The following is a 22689-nucleotide window of genomic DNA, read 5'->3' as shown; positions in this document are numbered from 1 at the left end:
TCAGTCTCTCTCAAAAGACATCAAGCAGGTTTTACTCAAGCTGTAAAACAACTCCCTCTTCACTCCTGCTCAATGCTCTGGGCTTGGGGGGCTGTGGTGGGCAGCGTGGTCAGCCGCCGGCTGGCACCGGGCCACGTGGAGGCTGGCCGGCTCACACATCTGGGCACGGCAGCTGTCAGCAGAGACCTCACTGGTGGCAGCTCTCGTGGCCTGGGTCTCCTTGCATCCTGGTGGCCGGTGTCCATGATGAGTCCTGAGTGCAAGCCTTGCCTTCCAGGGGCGTGGGAAGTCATGCCAGCTCATGGCCGCTGCATCCCACCTAACGAGGAGGGCAGCGGGGCTCCCCTTCTGCATGGGAGGAAGACCAGGCAGGGGTGGACGCCTTTGAAGCCATCCTGATCCCCTAACCCACAGCTGTCATAGCAGGTGTCAGAACACCCTTCCTTTTTAAGGCTGAACCCACCGTGTATCTATGCCACATCTGTATGTCCTTCCATCTGGGGTTGGACACTGGATGGCTTCTGCCTCTCTGCTGCTGTGAACATGGGTGTGCAGACGTCTGGGAGACCCTGCTCTCAATTGTTTCGTTTACACAGAGGCTATTTTCAGATGGAGCAATCAGAAATCCCCACGCCCTCCTCAGCTGTCATGTGGAGCTCTCCCTCGCTTCGGCCAGGCATCCACTCAGATGTCTGGCATGTTCCTTTTATGCTGCCACATAACCAGTGACCACAAAATGTAGTGGCTCAGAAATAATTAGCACCTGTTACTGCTCTGTGTCAGGTGGGGGCAGGGTGGCTCTGGCTCGGGGTCTCATGAGGCTGGGGTCTCATGAGGCTGGGGCATCCCTTGAAGGCTTGCCGAGGCCAGGGACCTGCTTGCAGGTCAGGTGCCAGCTGCTGGCTGTGGGCCTCCGCTCCTGCCGGCACACGGCTCACTGCAGTGCGGCCTGAGTGTCCTCAGCACATGGGGGCCGCTCCTCCCCAGGAGCAGGCGGCCCAGGAGGGAAGGGAGCCACAGTGCTCCTTACCACCTGGACTCAGAGGGCACCCAGCTCACTCTGTCACCCATCACCCTCACACAGGCCAGCCTGATTTGCCGTGGAATGAGATGGCAGAAGGGTGTGACCCGGGATGGGAGGATGGAGGGGCCATCTTGGGCATGGGCAGCCTCTCCAGGAGGTCTCTAGCCTCTTGCTTTCCCAGCGCTCAGTGCCCACATGCTTCATTTGGTTAATATCAGGGGAACCTCTTGTTGGGGCAGGGCCCCCTCTACCTTCCCTGTAATAATCTAGATCTGGGTTGGCCACGCAGCAGGCATTCAGGAGATGTGTTACAGGAATGAGAGAGTGAGGGAATGAATGAATTTGTATGGTCAGCTCCAGCCACACGGGCCGCCCTTCATGGCACCCCACGCCCCTCCTGCCTCCAACCTCTCTTTGTTCAGTTCATCGAGTCAGGCTTTAAGTGCATTTCTGGAGCAACTGCTGGATGCCCGGCACCATGGCCAGGTGGGGCCCCATCCTTAGGAGCTGACATTCTAGTGGGGAAATAGGAAGTGCAGGGGAGCAGGACCAGAAGCCCGGGGAGGTGCCCTGTGGGGGGGGCCCTCCCCACTGGCAGGCCCACACAGGACTTAGGATCTTGGATTGTGCTGCTTAGACCCATGAAATGTGAAGTTCTGGGCCTGGTCAGAATTGAGCGGCCCGCAAGTTGGATTCCTCCCTCACTGATGACAGGCGTGTTCACCCCCTTCTTTCGGATTCCTAGGACCTCTGTTAATTATGGATGTGAGCCTTCCGTGTGATGAGCTGCTAGCACCCCCCACTTCTTGTTTGCCTTGTGACTTTGCTGAGCTGTTGGGGCAGTGGCTGAGAAGAAACCTCAATAAGAAGGAGGTAGCAGGTGCAGACACCACCTGGGGTGGGCGTCCCCTGCCCAGTTTAAAACTATTTACTTTCTGATCACATAAATCCTGCCACAGTGACAATTCAAAAGAAGCAAATGTCTGAGGCAGAAGCGGAGTGGGGGTTGGAGGGGGTCAGAGCCAGTGCCTGCCTGAGGTCCAGGGACAGGTAGGGGACAATTTCAGTTTGCTCTCCGAAGCCTATACAAGGGCGATCCTGTGTGCCATGTGAGACCCTCGCTGCTCAGGAGTGGGTGAGGGTCCCCAGGACCACCGTCCTGCTGGCCCAAGTGCTCACTTTGTACCCTAGTGGGTGCTGGAGTGGGCAAGCGGGGAAGACATTGTGCCTCCCCCTCCCCCCACTCCCCGCCAGCCCTTTGACCTAGGGAGCCACGACCACCTGCTGCTCCAGCAGTGGGGACAGGGCTGGTCCTGTCCTGGGGTCCCAGCTCCTCCATGCACTCCTATTCAGCTCGCCTGAAGGGCATATCCAGAGGGCTCAGAGGTGCACCCTGTGCACACTGGGTGCGGGTCCCTTGGAGCCATTCTTGAACCTGGGAGACCTGGCCTGGCAAGGGATGCCGATGCTTGGAGCCTCAGTTTCTCCGCTCAACTTGTAGCAGGAAGTGACGTGAAGGTGGAATGCTGGCCATGGGGCAGCGCTCACTGAAGGTGGGGAGTGCTTGGGAAAGCCCGCAGTCCCATCCAGACCTGCGGGTATGGTGCTGATATTACTTCTAGAGGGAGAAACAACTGAGAGGTAAATGCTAGGATCCATGGCAGTGTGCAGAAGGCGGAATAATGGGGGGTCAGACAGCGTCCCACTGGGAGGCCCCTGTGGGAGGAGCACCTGGGGCCCAGAGCTGGCTGGGAAACAGGCCTGCAAGAGGCCAGGAGGGACCCCAAGGGGCACCCATGACTCTCCTGCTCCGGGGACCCTACCCTTGCCGTCCCTCAGCCTGGGCCTCCCAGGGAAGCCCGCGGAATTCGCTAGTGTTTGGGGATAGGGCAACTCCCGTGCAGTGAACCGCAAAACTAGGCCCACGAGTTTTGGGATTTCCAATCCATTCCCTGGACACCCCCAGCACACCCACCCGTGATGGGCAGTCCTGGTTCTGTTTTACAGGGGGCAGCTGAGGCACAGGCGGGGTGGGGGTGGTGGTGCGTGGGCCTTGGGGAGTGGAGCACCCTTGTGCTGTTGGTGAAGTGAACTCTGGGTTAGGCCCCGCGTGGCAGATTAGAGCTTCCGATGTAGAAAGGCCAGCACAGTCAAAGAAGGAACCAAGGAAGACCCAAGCCCTGTGGCAGTGGCCATGTGAAGGCCCTCGGTTCCTCCCCAGGCAGCTCTCCATCTCGTAGTTGGGAGCAGAGCTCACTCACCTGTGGGGCTGTGGCTCCCTGAGCAGGAAGGAGAGAGCTGTGAGGTCACCCATTTTACAGCTAGGGAAACTGAGGCTTAGGCAAGGCAAACAGCTCCTAGTCATGGTCACTGCCAGGCTGGTGTCCTCTTCTGCCGGCAGGGTCCTTGAGAGAGGCTTGCTTCACTCAGGTGACACGGTTATTTCTGGCTTCTCCCCTGAACCTCCTACAGCCTGACCTGCCTGACCTTAAGTAAGTCACTTACTCTCTCAGAGCCTCAGTTTCCTCATTCCGGTAGTGGGGTCTGTTGGAGCGGGTCGGGGCTGCAAGCTGCGTCCGCGGCGCTGAGCCACCCGCGCTCGGGAGGAACAGGTGTGGGGCGGGGCCAGCATGGGCGGATCCATCGCGGGGCGGGGCCATCTGGGGCGGGGCCAGGAGGCGGGCGTCGGCTGCTATGGAGGGTGTGCCAGGTCTGGCGGCGGGGCTCGAATGAGGGGTGGGGTTCAGGGCTACCCTGTAAAGGAACGACGGGGCGGCACTTAGTTAGGGGCTAGTTAGATTCCCTAAGGACTTATGGGAATCCAGTACTTACGCAAGTGTAAGCAAGGCTCAAGACTCCAGAAGGCCCCCGTAGCGGGCCGGGGGGTGGGGGTGGGAGGGACAGTGGGGGGCGTGGCTCAGGGCTACGGCAGTGACGACAAACGTCAGCGAGGGTGGGGCTCAGTGAGGGCGGAGGGCCCGGGATGGGCGGGTCGCAGTGAGGGGCTGGGCCGAAAACTCAGGACTGCGCTGCAGCCGCCGCGGGAGGAGGCGGGGCGTAGAGGGCGGGGCTTAAGGCCCAGAGGGGACGCCGCCGACGCTAGGGGCGGAGTATAACGGGAAAGGGCGGGCTCAGTGAGGGCGGGTTTGGGCTGCGACCCGGACGCTGCCGACGCCGGAGAGAGGCCTGCGGGGAGGGGGGCGGGGCCCTCCGGGAAGGGGCGGGGCGAACCGAGACGGGCGGTGGTGAACCGACAGCCTGACCCGCGGACGGCGACAGGGGGACGGGCCGGGGCCGGCCGGGCGCGCGCCGTGCCGCCGCCATGACAGGTGAGCGCGGGCCGGGCGGGGGTCCTGCCTGCAGTTCCGGGTCGGGCGCGCAGCTGCGGTGGTCCCCAGGGTCCGGTTCCTCGACGTTGCCCCGGCCGCAGCTGCTCGCGGGCGCGGCCGAGTGACCTTGGTTCGTGACCGCCTGCGGGTCGGCGGGTGAACGCCAAGCCGGGGGCCGTGGTCGGGGCTGGGAGGCCCGCGGGGGCGGGGCTGGAGCGCGCCTGTGGGCGGGGAAGGCGCTGGGGGGTCGCGGCGGGCTGGTGCGGGGATCCTCCCCTCCGGCACTTCTGTGAGGAGCTGCAGCCCCTCCAGCCTCAACCACCTGACATCTAGAGGGGGGCGTCCCGGTGAGACCCTGCAGTATCCCGGGACAGGCGCCGGGGGACAGACTCCGCCGGGCGCCCCGACCACCTCCAGCTTCTTTTCCCAGGATGGGGCTCCCTGCCATGCCCCTGGAGCCTGTTTGGACTGGACCCACTCTGTTCTGGTCCCAGCTGAGCAGGGCCACCTTGCTTTGTGGAACTTCCTCGGTGGGAGGCACCCGGTGATGGTGATGGGTTGGCGAGGGACCCCATGACAGCTTGATCCAGGAACGCTGTTGCTCCCACACACCTCCTTCCCAAGGGCCCCACTCTTCCACCTCAGGGGGTGGTCCAGAAGTCCCCGTTGTCTCCCCGTGCTCACTGGAGTCTCACAAGTAGGATTTCAGGGGCTGGAACCTAGTGTCTTCTAGGACCACAGTGTCCCAGCCTAGGTCAGAAGTAACCCTAGCTGCCTCCCATGCCCCTGTCATCTTCCTGGAACCTTTTTTATTTATGGCTGCTGCTTCCCAGCGCCTACACTCAGGTGCCTACCATACAGAATTGCTGCAGGATATCCTGTCTATGTGGAGGAGGAAGTGAAGGCTCAGGTTGGACAGGTGCCAAGCTCCAGGCTGCCCGTGGGTGGTCAGTGGCAGAGGCAGAACTAGGCCTGGATCCTGCCCAGGCCCTATCAAGGTCCTGTGGGAGCCTACCCACCTGCCCCTTTCTCATAGCCAAGTCTGAGTCTCTAGACATCCTTCCCATCACAGCCCTCCACTTTTGGGGTGGGGAACTGAGGCCCAGAGAGTACAGGCCCTGGAGGGTCAAACGGGCAGCCTTTGCAAGGCTGCAGGCATGAAGTCCCTGGCTTGCTGTCCCTGCGCACTGATGGGGCGCCTGCCTTGTGCTGCTTCTGGGGCCACCATGACAGGCTGCAGGATGAGCATTTGGACCCGATGTGTCGGGCCAGGGCCAGCCAGGTGTCACTACAGCTGTTCCTACTACTGTGGAACCAGGCCCTGCCTTGTGGTGTGCTTTGGAGTGAGCCCTCTCAGCTCCACACCTGAGGCCAGGTCTGGCCCTGAAACAGGAGGGGCTTCTGAGAGGGACAGGAGCCAGGGGTACTCAACAAGGCCTCCTCAGGGCAGGACAGTGAGCTGAGCACACTTAGCCAGGGAGGAACCCCAGAACACATGTCCTCATCCTTGGGTAGGTGTCCTGGACAGTATGGTGCCATTGGGGGCTGCTCTGCAGGATGGCTCAGAGGCCTGGGGTGAGGACAGGTGGGGCAGCTCCCACAGGGCCTTGAGTGCCAGGTGGGGGTAAGGGGTTGGGGGTCTAGGCACCAGCTGGCCACGAAGGTGGGGGAGGTGGGACTTGGCAAAAGAACCACAGTCCTGCTGGGTTTTGTGCCAGAACATTCAGCTATGTCTTATAAAAACTGTCAAGACTATCAATCAGGACCTGGGACCAAAGTCATTTTCTTAGTGTGCTTTTTCATTCCTGGGTGTGGGCCGCTGGGTGTGGTTTATGTGCACAGCTTCCAGCCACCAGAGGAAGCTTCAGCCCCAGGCTTGCCACTATGCCAGTGACTCATGCTGGTGGCTGCAGCAGGGGACCCAACGCAGCGTGCAGGCCACAGTCCACAGGTAGCCCTGGACCTTGGGCCTTGGGGCTACATCCGTTCATTCCAAAATTCTTTAGTGAGTGCCTACTGTGTTCCTGCCCTGTGCACACACTGCAGAGGCAGCATGGGGCAGAACAGTCTGGGGCCAGGCCAGGAACAGACTTGACGCAGCTTAACTGTACAGTTAATGAGTGTGATAATTAGATAAGTGGGAAGTCCGGATGTCAAGCAGTTGCCACAAAACCATGCGTGGGTCCAACCACCGTCCTCACTCCCTAGCTGGTTGTGGTCTAGGCAGGTACCATATCTCTTTGCTATGCTTCAGTTTCCCCATCTGGAAATGGAGATTGGTGGTCTTGCTAGAGTTGCAGAGCTGATGGAACGATGAAGTTATATGCCCAGAGCTATAGACTGCCTGGTCATGGGGCGCACACCGTGAACTGTGGCTGCTGTCCTTAACACTTGAATCAGGGGGGCTGCAAGTGGTGAAGCTGCATGACCAGGGGGTCCTTCCCATGTGCCCTGGCAGGTCTTCTGGTGGCCCTGTGGGCAGCTTCCTCACCATGGTAGGGCTGCTGATGAGTCCGTCTTCCAGGTAGACTTCCAGGGCCTAGAAGGATTCAGAGGTTAGAAATACATATTTTTGAGAGGGAAAGACCAGCCTGGACAAGGTGGCGGCGGGAGAGAGAGATGAGGAAGATGCAGTCTGTTGACTCGGCCCCATGGTGGAAGTAAAGGAGAAGACCCTTCTTGTTCTTCCCACGTGATGACCCCGTTTGTTTGTTTGTTTGTTCTTTAAGATTTTATTTATTTATTTGACAGAGATCACAAGTAGGCAGAGAGGCAGGCAGAGAGAGAGGAGGGAGCAGGCTCCCTGCTGAGCAGAGAGCCCGATGTGGGGCTCCATCCCAGGACCTTGGGATCATGACCTGAGCCGAAGGCAGAGACTTTAACCCACTGAGCCCCCCGGGTGCCCCAATGACCCCATTTTTAAAAATCAACTTTATTGAGAGATTATTTACTCACAACAAGTGCACTTATTTTTAATGAATAATTTTATAAATTTTGACAAATGTATACATCCCTAGAAATACCACCACAGGCCCAGTGAAGTCAAATGTTTCTATCGCTCTAGAAAGTTCATTCATGCCCCTTCCCAGGTAACCGCACTGAACCCAAGGATTGATCTGCTTTCTATACCTTCCATTTTTTTCTTTAAAATTTAACAATGGAGGGGTGTCTGGGTGGTTCAGTCATTAAGCGTCCACCTTTGGCTCAGGTGGTCCTGGGATCCAGCCCTGCATTGGGCTCCCTGCTCCATGGGTGAGTCTGCTTCTCCCTGTCCACTCCCCCTGCTTGTGTTCCCTTTCTCACTATGTCTCTCTCTGACAAATAAATAAATAAAATCTTTTAAAAAAGAATAAAATTTAAGAATGGAATTTAACAAGTAAGATTTCTCTTTAATTAATATGTTTTATTTTTATTTATTTATTTATTTATTTATTTTTAAAGATTTTATTTATTTATTTGACAGAGAGAGATCACTAGTAGACAGAGAGGCAGGCAGAGAGAGAGAGAGAGAGGGAAGCAGTCTCCCTGCTGAGCAGAGAGCCCGATGCAGGACTCGATCCCAGGACCCTGAGATCATGACCTGAGCCGAAGGCAGCGGCTTAACCCACTGAGCCACCCAGGCGCCCAATATGTTTTATTTTTAGAGGCTTTTTAGTTTACAGAAAATTGAGCAGATTGTATAGAGTCCCATATTCTTCCCCCCAACCCAATTTCCTTTGTTAATAATATCTTGCATTAATGTGGCGCATTTGTTACGTGATGAACCAATACTAATAACACTGTTACTAACTAAAACCCACAGTTTACATTCTAGTTCACACCTATGTTACACATTCTATGACTTTTGAAAAGTGCATAGTGCCCTATGTCCACCACTACAGTATCCTACAGAGTAGTTTCACTGCCCTAAAAATCCCCTGGGCTCTGCCCATTCATCCCATGCCCTTGTCTTGGCCCTGGTGACCTCTGCTCTTTCTACCATCTCCGTAGTTTTGCATTTTCTGGAATATCATATAGTTAGTATGTTGGCTTTGCAGACCGGCTTCTTTCCCTTAGCAAGATGCATTGCAGTTTTCTCCTTGCTTTTCTGTGACTCCAGAGGTCTTTTCTTTTTATCCCTGAATTTCATAATAAAACTGATTGAACAGAACCACCGTTCAATTATGCATTCACCTGTGTGTGTGTGTGTGTGTGTGTGTGTGTGTGTGTGTGTGTGTATTACTATGTACGGAAGATAAAACTGACTGGTTTACACATCTCATGGGCATCCTATATATGGACAGTGTTGTGAAACCATCAGACCTCTGTGCTCCCAGAACTTCGTCTTCACCCCAAGGGGAGACTCTGTCTCCATTACACAGTGACTCCCTTCCTCCCCTGCCCCCGGCTTCTGGTAATCACTCTTCTACTTTCTCCCTCTGGAATTTGCCATTCTATATATTTCTTGTAAGTGGAAATCCTATACTATTTGTCCTTTGATGCCTTTATTTCACTTAGCATGTTTTCAGGGTTCCCCGGGTTGTAGCATCCACGTCTTAGAGGTGTTTTCCCTTTTCTGCCTGTGTCATATTCCACTGTGTGCATTTACATTTCATTTATCCATTCCTCTGTGTGTGGACTCTTTCTGCTCTTTGGCTGCTGTGAATAATGCTGCTACGAACACGGGCATGCGGGTGTGTGAGTCCCCGCTTTCCGTTACTCGGACGGAGCTTATTTCCAGCAGTGGGATTGCTGGGTCGTGGGGTAAGTCTGTGTTTGACTTTCCTGTTCCACAGAATGTCTGCCCCACGTTTCAGTCCCCCAGTCCTGTTCATACAGGATGTACCGTGTCCTGAGTGTGGAGTGCTTTCTCATTGTGGTTTTATCTGCATTTCCCTCAGGATGATGACTGTTAGCATCTCGGCTTGTGCTCAGTAGTCCTCTTATGTCTTCTTTGGAGAAGTGCCTGGTCAGGTCCTGTGCCCATTTTTGAATTGTGTTATTTATGGCTTTTTGTTGTTGTTATGGAATGATAGGAGTTCTTTATATATTCTTTTTTTTTTTTTAAGATTTTATTTATTTATTTGACAGAGAGAGATCACAAGCAGGCAGAGAGGCAGGCAGAGAGAGAGAGAGGAGGAAGCAGGCCCCCTGCCAAGCAGAGAGCCCGATGCGGGGCTCGATCCCAGGACCCTGAGATCATGACCTGAGCCGAAGGCAGTGGCTTAACCCACTGAGCCACCCAGGCGCCCCTATATATTCTTTATATAAAGAACTTTGTATAAAGTTTCTTTATATATGTTTACCTATCAGCTTATCGGATATAAGCTTTGCAAATATTTTCTCCCATCCTGTGAGTTGTCTTTTTTCTTCACACCACCTCCCCACACACACTCAAAATAGGGTTTCCTTCTGTTTTATTCCATTGGTCTGTATGTCTGTCCTTATGCCCGTATCACACTGTGTTGGTCATTGTAGCATTGTAGTAAGTTTTGAAACCATTGTGAGTCTTCCAACTTTGTTCTTCTTTTTCAGGATGGTTTTTGCTATATAGGTCCCTTTTAGGATGAAAAACAAGAAACATCAGTGGAGTTTGGATAAGAATTACACTGACTCTGTAGACTACTTTGGGAGCATTGTCATCTTCACAACGTTAAATCTTCCAATCCATGAACAGAGGGTATATTTCCATTTATTTGTATCTTTTTAAATTTCTTTCAGCAATGTTTTGAGTTTTTGGTGTACAGGTCTTTCACCTCCTTGGTTAAAATTTTTCCTAAGTATCTTATTCTTTCTGATGCCATTATAAATAGAATTGTTTTCTTATTTCCCTTTTTGGGTTGTTCATTGTCAGTGTGTAGAGATGCAACTGATTTTTGGGTATTGATTTTGTATCTTGCATCTTTGTTGAATTTGTTGATTAATTTTGATCTTTAGAGATTTCTATATATAAAATCATGTCATCTGCAAAAAAGAAATAGTATTGCTGCCTCCTTTTCATTTGAGTAACTTTTATATCCTTTTTTGGTCTGATTGATCTGGCTGGAACTCCCAGTGCTACACTGATAGGAGCAGCGAGGGTGGGCATCTTGCTTGGGTTCTGGTCATAGGGGAAAAACTTTCAGTCTGCCACCCACTGAGTATGATGGTCGCTGTGGGAGTGTCATACATGACCTTCATAATATTGAGGAAATTTTCTGCAGTTCTTAATTTATTGAGTTTTTTTCTTTAATCATGAAAGAGTATTGAATCTTGTCAAATGGCTTGAGATGATGGTGGGGTGTGTGTGTGTTTTACTTCATTCTCTTAATGTAATGTATTACACTGATGGATGATCGTATGTTGAACCATCCTGGTATTCTTTTTCTTTTTTTTTTCTTTTTTTGAAGATTTTATTTATTTATTTGACAGAAATCACAAGTAGGCAGAGAGGCAGGCGGAGGGTGGGGGGAAGGCAGGCTCCCTGCCAAGCAGAGAGCCCGATGCAGGGCTCGATCCCAGGACCCTGGTATCAATACCTGAGCCGACGGCAGAGGCTTTAACCGACTGAGCCACCCAGGCGCCCCTCAAGGTATTTTCTGATTTCCTTTGTGGTTTCTTCTTTCGCTCCATCGTTGTTTCACTTTCACTTGCGAGTTTTCCAGTTTTCCTTCTGTTACTGATTTCTGGCTTTATTCCATGTGATCAGAAGAGATCCTTTGTATGATTTCAGTCTTTTAAAATGTATTATGACTTGTTTTGTAGCCAAATTTATTTTGCAGCCTGTCCCAGGGAATGTTCTGTGTGCACTTGAGAAGAAAGTGTACAGGCCCACCTCAGAGCTATCGTGGGTTTGCTTCCAGACAATAAATGACTGTTCACCACAATAAAGCAGATACTGCAATCAAGTGAGTCCAGTGAATTTCCTGGTCTCCCAGTGCGTGTAAAAGTTACATTTACACTATATCGCTGTCTGTGAAGTTTGCAGTAGTGTATGTCTAACAATGTATGTACCCTAATTAAAAATATTTTATTGTGAATAATCCTACCAGTCATCTGAGTTTTCAGCAAGTCATAATCACTAATCACAGATCACCATAACAATTATAATAATAATGAAAATGTTCGAAGAATGAAAAATTTAAATTGTGAGAATTAACAAAATGTGACACAGACATGAAGCAAAAGGTCGCTGGTGGAAAAGGGGTGCTGATAGACTTGCTCCACACAGGGTTGCTGCAGACCTTGGGTTTGTAGAAACGCGGCGCCTGCAAAGCATAGTGACATGCGATGTGCCTGTGCTGGTAGGTGGACTGTCCGTGCGTCCGTGTGTCTGTGTGTGTGAGCTGTGGTGATTTATACTGCAGCTCAGCCCTGCGGTTCCCTTGTTCTGTTATTGAAATTGGGGTACCGACGTCTCTAACTATTCTTGTTACTCATTATTCCTAAACCTTTACTATTATCTGGGGGCTCTGATTTTTGGCAAATGTATGTGTTAGATGTTCCTGGCGAATCAACCCTTTTATTAACCGAGGGTGTATTTCTGTCTCTTGTACCCGTCTGTGATGCAAAGCCTATCTTGCCTCCTATCCGGAGCCCTTCTGCTCTTTTGGGCATCATTTGCTGCGACACCTGTTCTCCTGTTCTCGTTCTCTGCCTGTTTGTGTCTTTGGATCTGAGTCTTTTGGAGACAGCATATGGTTGAATCATATTTTTTTCATCCTGAGAGGGAAAAGAACTCTGTTTCCCCTCTACTCCTACCCCAGAACTCATACTCCTGAGGACCCCTGACACTGCTGGTCACTGGATGTGTGGTCTCCCCTCTATCGAGCAGCCCTCCAACACCAGCTGTGTGTCTCCCAGTTCGACTCACGTCCGACCCCGTCTCCCTGGGGATGGCCTCCAGTTCCACCTGGTGGAGGCTCGGTCCTGTACAGCACCCGCACTGCAGACACTGGTCCCCAGGCCAGCTGCCACCATGCCTTTGACGGACTGGCTGTACCTCGAGGGTCCCATGACCCCGTTTTTGGTTCAGTCATTTGCTGCAGCTCACGGAACCTGGGAAAACACTGTAGGCACTATGGGCAGTCAATTACACAGGATATTTGAAAGGATAAAAGTGACCCTCCACACAGGAGACGCTTGGGGCAAAGTATGTGGGAAGGGACACACAGCTTCCACGTCCACCTTCCCAGCTCATCCAATGTGCTGAGCAACCTGGGAGCTCTCCAGACTCCCAACGTTTTGGGGTTTTATGCAGGGTTTTTTTTTTGTTTGTTTTTGTTTTTATGGAAGCATGATTAATTAAATCACTGACCTCACTGGCCTCCAGCCATGCTCCCCTCCCTAGAGCTCGGGGTTCTGTGGGACCGAAGCTCCAGGCCTCCGACGCTGTGCTTAGCTTCGCTGGCAATCAGCTCACATCCTGTGGTTCTTTAGGGGCTTTCGAAAAATCACTCCATTCACACAGAGTCACTTGAGGCTGCAAGCAGCCTCTTTCAAACAACAAAAGGCACCCTTTCCCTTCATGGCTCATCACTTAGGAAATTCCAAGGGTCTTAGGAGCTCTATGCCAGGAATTGGGATGAAGACCTAATATATATTTCTTTTTTTTTTTTTTTAAAGATTTTATTTATTTCACAGACAAAGATCACAAGCAGGCAGAGAGGCAGGCAGAGAGAGGGGAGGAACCAGGCTCCCTGCTGAGCAGAGAGCCTGATGTGATGCTGTGCCATGCGGGGCTCCATCCCAGGACCCTGGGATCCTGACCTGAGCCGAAGGCAGAGGCTTTAACCCACAGAGCCACCCAGGCGCCCCTATATATTTCTGACTCTAAATCACAGCATCACAAATCCATTTTGCCAATCTGTGTCTTTAATCTGTTTATCTTTAAAGTAATTACAGTAATTAGTGTTAATGAATAACTCATTTCTGCCTTTTTGCTCTTTGTTTTCTGGTGTCTTAGAGGTTTCTTGTCCTTCATCCACTACTGCCTTCTTTCTTGTTTGGTTGACCTTCTGTAGAACACATTTTTATTTCCTTTTGTCTATATTCTGTGGGTATTTTCTTTGTAGTTGTCGTAAGAATTACGTATAACATCCTCAAGCTATAACTGTCTAACTGAATGGAGAGCGAGTTCATTCCAGTCATGTATACGCACTCCCCTCCTGTGCTGTGGGGTCTGCGCCCAGCCCCTAGCCATTGGCAGGGGGGACGGGCCACCACCGCTCGGGAGGCTGGTGCACCTGGTCAGGTAGTTGATTCTGTGGAATTGGGACTCTCCCTTGGGGATCCTGGGCCTCCCACCAACCACTGACTTGCCTCTGGTCTTTAGAGGCCTGGCGTTGTAAAGAGCATTCTTAATGCCAGCGAAGGTGCACAGGGCGGCTTTACGGGTGGTCCTGAAAAAGGCAACAAAGTGAAGAGCACCCGGCTCGCGGGTGGGCACACCCGTGCCAGCACAAGCCCCCGAGCCCTGTACTCCTGTCCCTGTGAGAGCCACAGTGAGAGCTGCTGGGCCCTTCCAGAGGGACAGCGCACTTGGCCTCTCTGTCTTCTGCAGTGAGCTCTCGGGCACAGAAGAGAGGGGCAGAGTCTCCACTCTGCTTCTGAGCCCTCAGGACTGTTCCCACACACTAGTGCACCCCATCTCTAATGGGGGGTAGCAGGACAAGGGTGGGGATCCAGGCTGTGCGTAGCCCACACAGGTGGGATGTCAGCAGTTGTCCAGGTGCTCACAGCTGACGTGCCTCCAGGGGACCAGAGGCCACACCATGTGTGGTGTGGGGGACCAGCTGCCCCACCCCCACCCCAGCCATGCTGACTCAGGCCCTCCGTGCTCCCTGCTGTTTCAGAGCAGACCTACTGTGACCGGCTGGTCCAGGACACACCTTTCCTGATGGGCCATGGACGCCTCAGCGAGCAGCAGGTGGACAGGATCATCCTCCAGCTGAACCGCTACTACCCCCAGATACTCAGCAACAAGGATGCCGAGAAGGTAATGGGGGGGCCCTTCCCCCCCTGGGCTGGGAGGAAGCAGGCTTGGGGGCAGGGCAGGACAGCTTGGAGGTGAAAGCCTGGCTCCTTGCAGTGACGTTGGGCCCAGAACATCAGCTCTGCAAGCCTCTGTCTCTTCCTGTGTCATCGGGGCCGGCTGGCGGTCCTCCAGAGTTGCCGGGAGCACCCCAGGAGACAGGACAGCATGCCCCCACACATGACAGGCCTAGGAGTGGAGTGGGGGGCAGGGGCGAGGAGCGGGGCTGCTGGCCAGGCTCCACGCCAGTGCCACGGGGCTCTGCCCCTGCCTCTTGCAAAGGTTCAAAGATGGACAAACATTCGGGGACACCGAGGGAGAGTGGGTGCACTTTGTCTGCACTGCCCTTTCTCTGACTCCTCCTCAGGACAAGGGCTTTGGGGAGGAGGGCTCCCCTCCAGCTGGGTGACTGAGTGAGCCCTGCTCTTGGAGCTGCGGCTCTCGCCGCTGGTGCCGGGCGATGGTGCCGTATGCAGGGCTGTCCACAGGGTTCGGGGCCTCTCCTGGGGACAGCTGAAATCTCCATGGGCCCTGCTACTAGCTCAGAAGCTTAAGGTATAAAAGTTTACAGTAAGTTAAAAAGCATGGGTAAACTTTATACCTTATTATTATAGTTAAAAGTCTAATATATTGTGTACAAATTTGAATTTGAAAAGTTTCAGACATTTATAGAGGAAAAGGGAGACTCCTGCCTATGCCCACCCACACTCTAACGTTCCTCATAGTTTCCGTGGCTCCTGCCAAATGCTTGTCTTTGCCTTGCAGTTTCTGGTCCAATTCTCATTCCAAGTGGAAGGGAATACTGCCACCAGGTGGCAGCAGCCGGCCACAGCCACCAGGTCCCAGGGATCCAGGCCAAGTGCCCAGTTCACTGACCTTTAGAACAATGCATTTCTCCGTCAAACACATCAAAAGAGCTTGTTTTTTTTCTGCTTAACCCTTAGTTTTTATTTTTTAAATTTTAAAAAAGATTTTATTTATTTATTTGTCAGGGGAGGGGGGAGAGCAGAAGCAGGGGGAGTGGCAGGAGCAGGAGAAGCAGACTCCCCACTGAGCAGGGAGCCCCAAGTGGAACTCAATCCCAGGACCCTGAGATCATGACCTGAGCCAAAGGTAGATGCTTAACTGACTGAGCCACCCAGGCATCCCTTAGCCCTGGGTTTTTAAAAACTTGAATCACATTCCTGTAGACCATAAACTACTGGAAGTTACCACTTAACGCTATCATCTCATTGATTCCCAGTAGGGACCCTACCATTTGGGTTTATTACACCCTTTTTAGAAGTGAGGAAACAGAGTTGTAGGGGTGAAGTGACTTGTCAAAGTCACACAACAAGCCATCAGTTTCCAGCAGTTGGAATAATGTCACCACTGTCCTTCTCGATGCTGTGTCTGGCCTCTGCAAGGAGGTTGTGCAAGGCCCAGTGGCCCTGCTGTGACCGCGGCATTGCTGGGCTGCGACCCTGGGTAGTCTGGGGTGGTCAATTGCTGCCTCCTCTAGGTGTTCTCAGCCCCCCAGCCACCCTGCCCCTGCCCCTTCAGCCTGACCTTCCCTTGCGCCCTTTCCACCCCCAGTTCCGGAACCCCAAGGCGTCCCTGCGCGTGCGGCTCTGCGACCTCCTGGGTCATCTGCAGCGGAGCGGTGAGCGGGACTGCCAGGAGTTCTACCGGGCCCTGTACATCCACGCCCAGCCCCTGCACAGCCGTCTGCCCAGCCGGCTCGCCCTGCGTAAGTATGCCCCACCCCTCACCCAACGCAGTCTCCACAGTGGCCCCCAGAGAGAGGAGGCAGTGTTCAGATTCAGAGATTGTCATCTCTGTCTCTCTTGGGCCAGTGTTTGCAGAGAAGGTAGCATCTTGTGTACGTGGCCCTGCCCTTCCCTCTGGCCCAGGGCACCGGGAATCCATAGGCTTGTGTTGCAAGCACCAGCCTTGAGTGAACGGTGCAGAAGCCGAGGCTGCCCCCACAACCAGGATGCCCAGGGGGAATCCCTGCAGCGTGGGGTTTCTGTAGAACAGTCTGGGACTCAGATGGCGGATCCAGGGCCTGTGTGTTGGTTTATAGAGTCTTGCCTGCGTGCTCAGGAGGCGTGAGAGTCCCGAGCGACCCTCCAAGCTGCTGGGTTGGCAATAGGGGAGGCATGGGTGGGGATGGTGGCTCAGTCCTGAGGCCTCTGTGGCCTGGTCTCTTGGAGCAGGGGCTGCTGTCCCTCAATCCTCTGATGTGAACCTGGAGGCCAAGGGACAGGGTGGCTCACCCACTCACTCCAGGGTGCTCAGCTGGGACCCAGGGCCGGTGTCCCTGACCTGAGGGTGGGCGGCAGGACTGGGCCCCGAGCTCTGGCCCAGGACCCGTGTGTCATGCCAGCCACTGGGGGGGGCCCACTGCCTGGCTGGGAGTCACGCACCTTCCAGGCTCCAGGCCATTGGCAGGTGGCCGGTTGGGAAGTTCTGGGGAGAGCACACTCCCTGCCCTCGTATGGACATCAGACTTGGGACAGGCGGGTGTTCATCCTGCATCCACAGGGGACAATGGCCCCCACCCCATGGCCCTCAGGGTCTCAGGAAGTGGACAGAAGGAAACCCAAAACTCAGGGTTCCATGAGGCTTGCCCCCAGTCCCCTCTCTGGTGCTGACCCCCCCAAGTCCGGCCCAGAAGACTGGGTGCCCCTACAGCCTGGTCGTGCCCAGCCTCGGGCCCCCCCCCCCCCCAGGGTTGGGGGGAAGGAGCCTGAGCAGGCCCTTGGTTTCCGGCGGGCGGGGCAGCCCCTTTCCTCTGGCCCACCCCCTACTAACCGAGCCCTGTGATTTTGTTTCCAGAGAACTCAGATTGCACAGAGCTAGACTCAGGCACCGTGGGCCGCGAGCTCAGTGACAGGGGTAACCGCCTCCGCGTCCCCCACCCCATCCCCCCCCAGGGCTCTGTCTCTGCCTCAGGGGCTGTTCCTTTCCAAGTCAGGCTTGGTCCTGACTTCCCGTTTCACGGGCCCCAGGGTGCTTGCTGGGGCGCCCCGTCCTCCAGGCTCAGACAGCCACTTGCTCACTTGCCCCCTTTGTCCCCAGGACCCGTGGCCTTCCTGGCCTGCCTCGGCCTGGCTGCAGGGCTGGCGCTCCTCGTCTACTGCTGCCCTCCAGGTGGGTACTGCCTGGCCAGGCCCAAGCACTGAGTCCCTGGCTTCCCCGTGCCTCAGTTTCCTTGCCTGTGCAGTGGAACAGTGGCGGGGCCCATCTCACAGGGCCCAGGAGTAAGAGGGAATGTGCCCTGGTTCTCAAGCCCACCACCCCCAGAGGGCGGGGAATGACATCCCCTGACAGGTGGCAGAGCACAGCTGCGCTCTGGGGTTAGAAAGCCCTGTCCTCTGTGGGGCCTGGAGCAGGGCACCCACCTCTGGCCCCTCTGTGGCTCAGCACTGACAAATGGACGGGAGGCCTGTGGCCCCGCATGCCAGCGGCTACCCCTTTCCTGCCATGCCAGGCCTATTGCTGCCGTGCTTGGCAGGGACACCCCCTGTCACTCGGCTATAGGGCTAAGAAGGCCTGTTGGTGGCAGTTTCTGAAACCACCTTGTCTTCCAGACCCTAAGGTACTGCCGGGGGCCCGTCGTGTCCTGGGCTTCTCCCCTGTCATCATCGACAGGCACGTCAGCCGCTTCCTGCTGGCCTTCCTCACAGATGACCTGGGAGGGCTCTGACGACCCCCGCCTGCCCACCACCCACCAAAGAAGTCCCACCCGCCCACCCAGGGGCCTGCCACTTCTTTTCTAAATGCTTGTTTTTCACTATTTATACTTTTTTTAAGAAAGTTGCCTTTGCCTGACAAAGGTGCTCAACAATATTAAACGTTGGAGTCTTGTCCTTTTTCTCAGGTGTATTTTCTAGATGATTCTGACCCTGAGGACTCCTGGTGTCCCACAACCAGCCCAGGGGCCAGGTCCTGCTCAGGCTGTCCTCCTGGCCCCTGCTGGCCCTCAGTGTCCAGCCCCCACACACCCCTGACACCCCCCACCGTCTCCCTCACGTGTTCCCTGTTCTCCCTCCCCTGCCCCTTCCCACAGCTTCTGTCCAGACCACACATATCCCGCTTCGAGCCCCTCTGCCGTTCCTTGCTTGGTGTGTCATTTGCCCCCACACCTGTCCCTTCCCATCCTCTCTCCTTTCCCAGCCCCAGCCCCAGGTGGGAAGGCTAGGTGGGGGCACTGCCCTGGGCCTCCAGGGGCACCAGCCACACACCCCAAAAGCCTCAGTGCCCACACATGTTCACTTCCTTCTAACCAGTGCCCCAGCAGGTGGGGGCTGCTTCTCCTGAAGAGGAAACAGAGGTTACTTGGCCAGGAGAAGGGGGACCCACCATGTGAGGGGGTCCAGGCTTCACCACTGTCTTCATTCCCTTGCCATGATGTGTCCCCATCCAGTCACCAGAGTGGACACCCCAGTCCTGGGCCCCGCCTGGCCTTGCCAGCCCCTGTGTCCTGGGAATGGAGGCTCTCCCCGCCAGGAGGTGAGGACCCGGACTTAGTAGGTCTGGGGTGGGTCTGATGGATACAGCTCCAGGCAGAGTGTGGAAATGAGCACAAGATCTTGTCCCAGATTCCAGGCAGAAGCTCAGAGAAAAAAAGTCCACAGAACCTATTAGAACTTTTATTTTTTAAAGATTTTATTCATTTATTTGACAGGGAGAGATCACAAGTAGGCAGAGCAGCAGGAGAGAGCTGAGCAGAGAGCCCAATGGGGCGCTCGATCCCAGGACCCTGAGATCATGACCTAAGCCAAAGGCAGAGGCTTAACCCACTGAGCCACCCAGGCGCCCCATGAACTTTTAGAGATGAAAAACGTCATTGTGCCATTTGAGGTCCTGGCCTCTGGTTCCTCATGCCTTCCTCTCAGCAGCCTGGGATTTGACTGCACCACGTCCCTCATCCTCATCTTGGGGACCTAGGCCTGTCCCCTCAACCAGGGTGTCTACACCCCTGTCTCACCTATCAGCCTCAGGCTCAGGATCCCAGTGTGGAAACTTCCCTCATGGACATGGGAGGGTATGTGTGCAAGTTCAGCGGGGCCTGGTGCCCTGCGCTTGGCATCCAACAGCACAGTCCCGAGGGCCCTGTAAGCCCACCAAGTCCCCGGTGCTGGCAGGCAGGAGCTCTCGCACCGCATCCCCTCCAGGCACCGCCACTTTCATTAGGACCACCAAGATGGGGCTTCCACACGCGCGCCCTACACACGCACACTCACACTCACAGCCACGCGCAAGAGGCACACGTGCATCAGGCTCAGCTGGTCCCCTGCGGTCCCTCTCCCAGTAGCCGCCCTGTCAGCTCCTGCCCCGACAGCCTCCTTTTGGGGAAACAAGCATATTTGTCAACCCAAGAATCACCATGAGTTTGCATTTTCCACAGGAGGTTTCCGGAGAGGCCGGGGCCAGCCAACTCCAGAAATGACAGCTGCTTGTGGGTCTCAGGGTGGCAGGGCACAGGGAGGGAAACGGGTGGGGGGCAGAGGAAGCGGCTCCAGGACCTGGCGTCCCAGGCCCATGCAGGCAGCTCGGGCTAATTCACTCGTTCCCAGGTGTGGGTGGGCAGGTGAGGGCCAGGGGTAGGGAGAGCCCGGTGCAGGGGCCGTCTGGTGTGCCTGGATGCCGCGGGACAGCATGGCCAACCCCTGGCTCAATGCCCATGCAGCAGGCCCCAGGGGCTCTAAACTCGGAGCCTCAGTTTGCCCATCTGTATAATGGAAACACTCCTGGGAGAACTGGAGCAGGCCTGGGACAGCACTGCTCCGTGAAATACTGTCAGACAGAACTCTGTAAACTTAGCAGCTTGTGGGAAGGTGACTTGGAGGCATATTTCTCTCCAGGACCCCCCGTTGGGTGGAGCAAGCACAATTGCTTGCACTTGGCTGGGAGGACGCAAGGACCACACTGAGCCACTGGGCCAAATGGAGCACCCACAGCTTTGCCCCCCACAGAGGTCCTCTTGATCTTGCTTAGGGCCCAGGTGAGGGACCCGGGAGCCTGCCCGTTCCCCAGCAGTCCCCCTCCCGGGCCTGGCTGGGGCTGGATTTCAGATCCCTTGCAGCCAGGTCCCCATGCGAACGGCTCCTGTCACTGCAGGGGCTGGACTGCGGGCCGCTGCCCCGCTGGCCCGCCACACCAGTGGCCTGGTCCCCGCACCTGCTCTGGACTCGGAGCTCAGGGGTGGCGGGGCCTCTGGAGGTCGGTGGGCCCGTGAGGGTCCTTGTCTGGTCTACAGCTACTCCACATGTCACGAGGGGGTGAGATGCCAATTCCCAGAGCAGATTTCTTCCCGGGCAGGTGCCCTGGGGTGTTCTCATGTTTGTCCCACTTTCTGAGAGACGCAGCTGGGAAAAGGTGACAGACACACCCTGGTGAAGGTGACAGAGACACCTGGGTGAAGGTGGTGAGTGCTCCCCAGAAAGAGTAAATGAGGCCCCTGCGAGAAGGTGCGGGCATGGCTGGCTGCCAGGAGGGGAAAAGAGGCTTCGCAAGGGCCGTAATTTTAGCTCAGCTGGTAACACCTGCTATGTTGTGAACATTTGTGTCTCCAAAATCCACAATATTGAAACCTATCCCCCAAGGTGGTGGTGGTAGGACCTAGGGCCCCTGGGGGTCACCAGATCATGAGGGTGGAGCCCAAGATGGGATTAGTGACCTTACAAAAGGGGCTCCAGAGGGCCTGCCACGCGAGGCTACAGTGAGAAGAGGGAGCCGGTTCTCACCACACACCACACACCACACGGAATCTGCCAGTGCCTTGATCTCAGACTTCCAGCCTCCTGAAGTAAATGTCTGTCTGTACACGCCACCCAAACCAAGACAACGCCTTGGAAGAAACATCCCAGAGATAAGACAGGTGGCGGGAAAGGCCCCGCTGCCATCTGCCACCTGAGACCTGTGAGGCCTCCACTCCTTAGGGCCCTGTGGTGGGGTTCCTTCCCCTGAACAAGGGGTGGTCAGTGCCTGTTCCAGGTCTCAGGACCCAGCTGGTGAGCTGTGGCGGTCCCTCGGGGCAAGAAAGGCACCACAGGTCACAAACTCCCCTGCTCCCCCTGTCCCAGCTGCTCTAGGCCCTCACCGTACGTCCCTGTATCCTCACCTCCACACATCTACAACCGGAACCATTCATAGTCCATGCCTGAGCACGCCGTGCCCACAGCTGGAACGCTCTTTCCTAAGCCCCCATGGATTTAACCTTCAGACTTCAGTAAAATGTTACTTCCTCCAGGAAGCCCTTCCAAATACTACAGTAACAAGAATAGGTCCTCCTCCTGGCTACAGTAGTGTTGGGATGCCACTTCCACCTCCAGAAGAGTGCAGGAGCTGGGAGAGGCTGCCTGGGGTGGAGAATAGTCGCCAAGATTTGATCTGTGACAGGGTGTGAGGAGGGTTAAGGAGAGTGAAATGATGTGTGAGGAGGGTGTGCAGAAGCGTGAAGTGTGAGGTGATGTGAGGGGGTGTGAGGAGTTGAGGAGGTTGAGAAGGTTGAGAAGGATGTGAGGAGGGCGTCGTGAGGAGGAGGAGTATGAGGTGGATGTGAAAAGGTGTGAGGGTGTATGAGGAAGTTGAGGAGGGTGTGAAGAAGTCAGGTGGCATGAGGAGGTGAAAGGAGGGTGTGAGGAGACATGAAGAGTATATGAAGGGGTATGAAGAGGATATCGGAAGCAATTGGGAGGGCGTGGGAGGAGATTGAAGAGATGTGTGGTGGTAGAGGAGGGTGTGAGGAGGTAAGAGTATATGAGGAGGGTATGAGGTGTGAGGAGGTATGAGGAGTGTATGGGAGGTATGAGGAGGTGGAAGAATATGTGAGGAGGTAGAGGAGGGTGTGAGGAGGTGTGAGGCATGTGAGGAGTATATGAGGAGTTGTGAGGAAGTTGAGTGAGGAGGTGGAGCAGAGTGTAGGACGTTGAGGAGGGTGTGAGGAGGTGTGAGGAGGGTGTGACAGAGAGTGTTGGTGAAGAAGGGATCTTCTAGTGCAAGGAGTTTGGGCTCTAGATGCCCTTGCTTTGGACGGATGTGGTTAGGGCCATGTGATTAGGGCTGGGTGAGGACACAGCCTAGTGTTTGTGGGGCCGGAAATGGCATCTTGCACAACACAGCGCTCCCTCCTGGGAAAGGGTGGTGTTGACGGCAGGTGCAGTGTCCAGGCGAAGGTGCTGACGCGGCTGGATCCTGAGTTGTTATTTCCAGTTCCCCTGGGTCAGCATTCTTCGATGGGCTCAGCAGGGTCCTGTCCCCCATGCCCCCCAAAAGCTCTGTTCAAGGTCAGGCCTGACCGGACCCCTGGATCGGCCTCCTGCTGGATTGGCCCTGGCACCCGCTGTCGCACAGAT

At 55.0% G+C, this 22689-nt stretch overlaps 1 protein-coding gene across 4 annotated transcripts; it reads left to right on the top strand.

Annotated features, from left to right (window-relative positions):
- Nucleotides 1–4195: 4195 nt before the first annotated feature.
- CARD19 (caspase recruitment domain family member 19) lies at nucleotides 4196–18203 on the top strand. 4 transcript variants are annotated; one of them, XM_047700876.1, is made up of 7 exons: nucleotides 4245–4353; nucleotides 9868–10012; nucleotides 14166–14308; nucleotides 15920–16073; nucleotides 17165–17224; nucleotides 17408–17479; nucleotides 17920–18203. In XM_047700876.1, exons 3-7 carry the CDS (start codon nucleotides 14210–14212, stop codon nucleotides 18033–18035), a joined length of 501 nt encoding a protein of 166 aa, XP_047556832.1. In that variant the 5' UTR covers nucleotides 4245–4353; nucleotides 9868–10012; nucleotides 14166–14209; the 3' UTR covers nucleotides 18036–18203. The 4 variants fall into 4 exon arrangements, with proteins under 4 accessions (XP_047556830.1, XP_047556832.1, XP_047556829.1 ...); XM_047700874.1 differs by lacking the exon at nucleotides 9868–10012 and having other exon boundaries at nucleotides 4196–4353; XM_047700873.1 differs by lacking the exons at nucleotides 4245–4353; nucleotides 9868–10012 and adding an exon at nucleotides 11582–11615.
- The last annotated feature ends 4486 nt before the right edge of the window (nucleotides 18204–22689 follow it).

The sequence above is a fragment of the Lutra lutra genome, chromosome 13 (genome assembly GCF_902655055.1).
Source record: "Lutra lutra chromosome 13, mLutLut1.2, whole genome shotgun sequence".
Lineage (NCBI taxonomy): Eukaryota > Metazoa > Chordata > Mammalia > Carnivora > Mustelidae > Lutra > Lutra lutra.
This window is presented reverse-complemented; position numbering and strand designations above follow the sequence as displayed.

Coding starts and splice junctions, on each gene's coding strand:
- CARD19 (XM_047700873.1), top strand. Junction 17,225..17,407: donor CCGCGAGCTCAGTGACAGGG/GTAACCGCCTCC, acceptor CTTTGTCCCCAG/GACCCGTGGCCTTCCTGGCC. Junction 17,480..17,919: donor CGTCTACTGCTGCCCTCCAG/GTGGGTACTGCC, acceptor CTTGTCTTCCAG/ACCCTAAGGTACTGCCGGGG.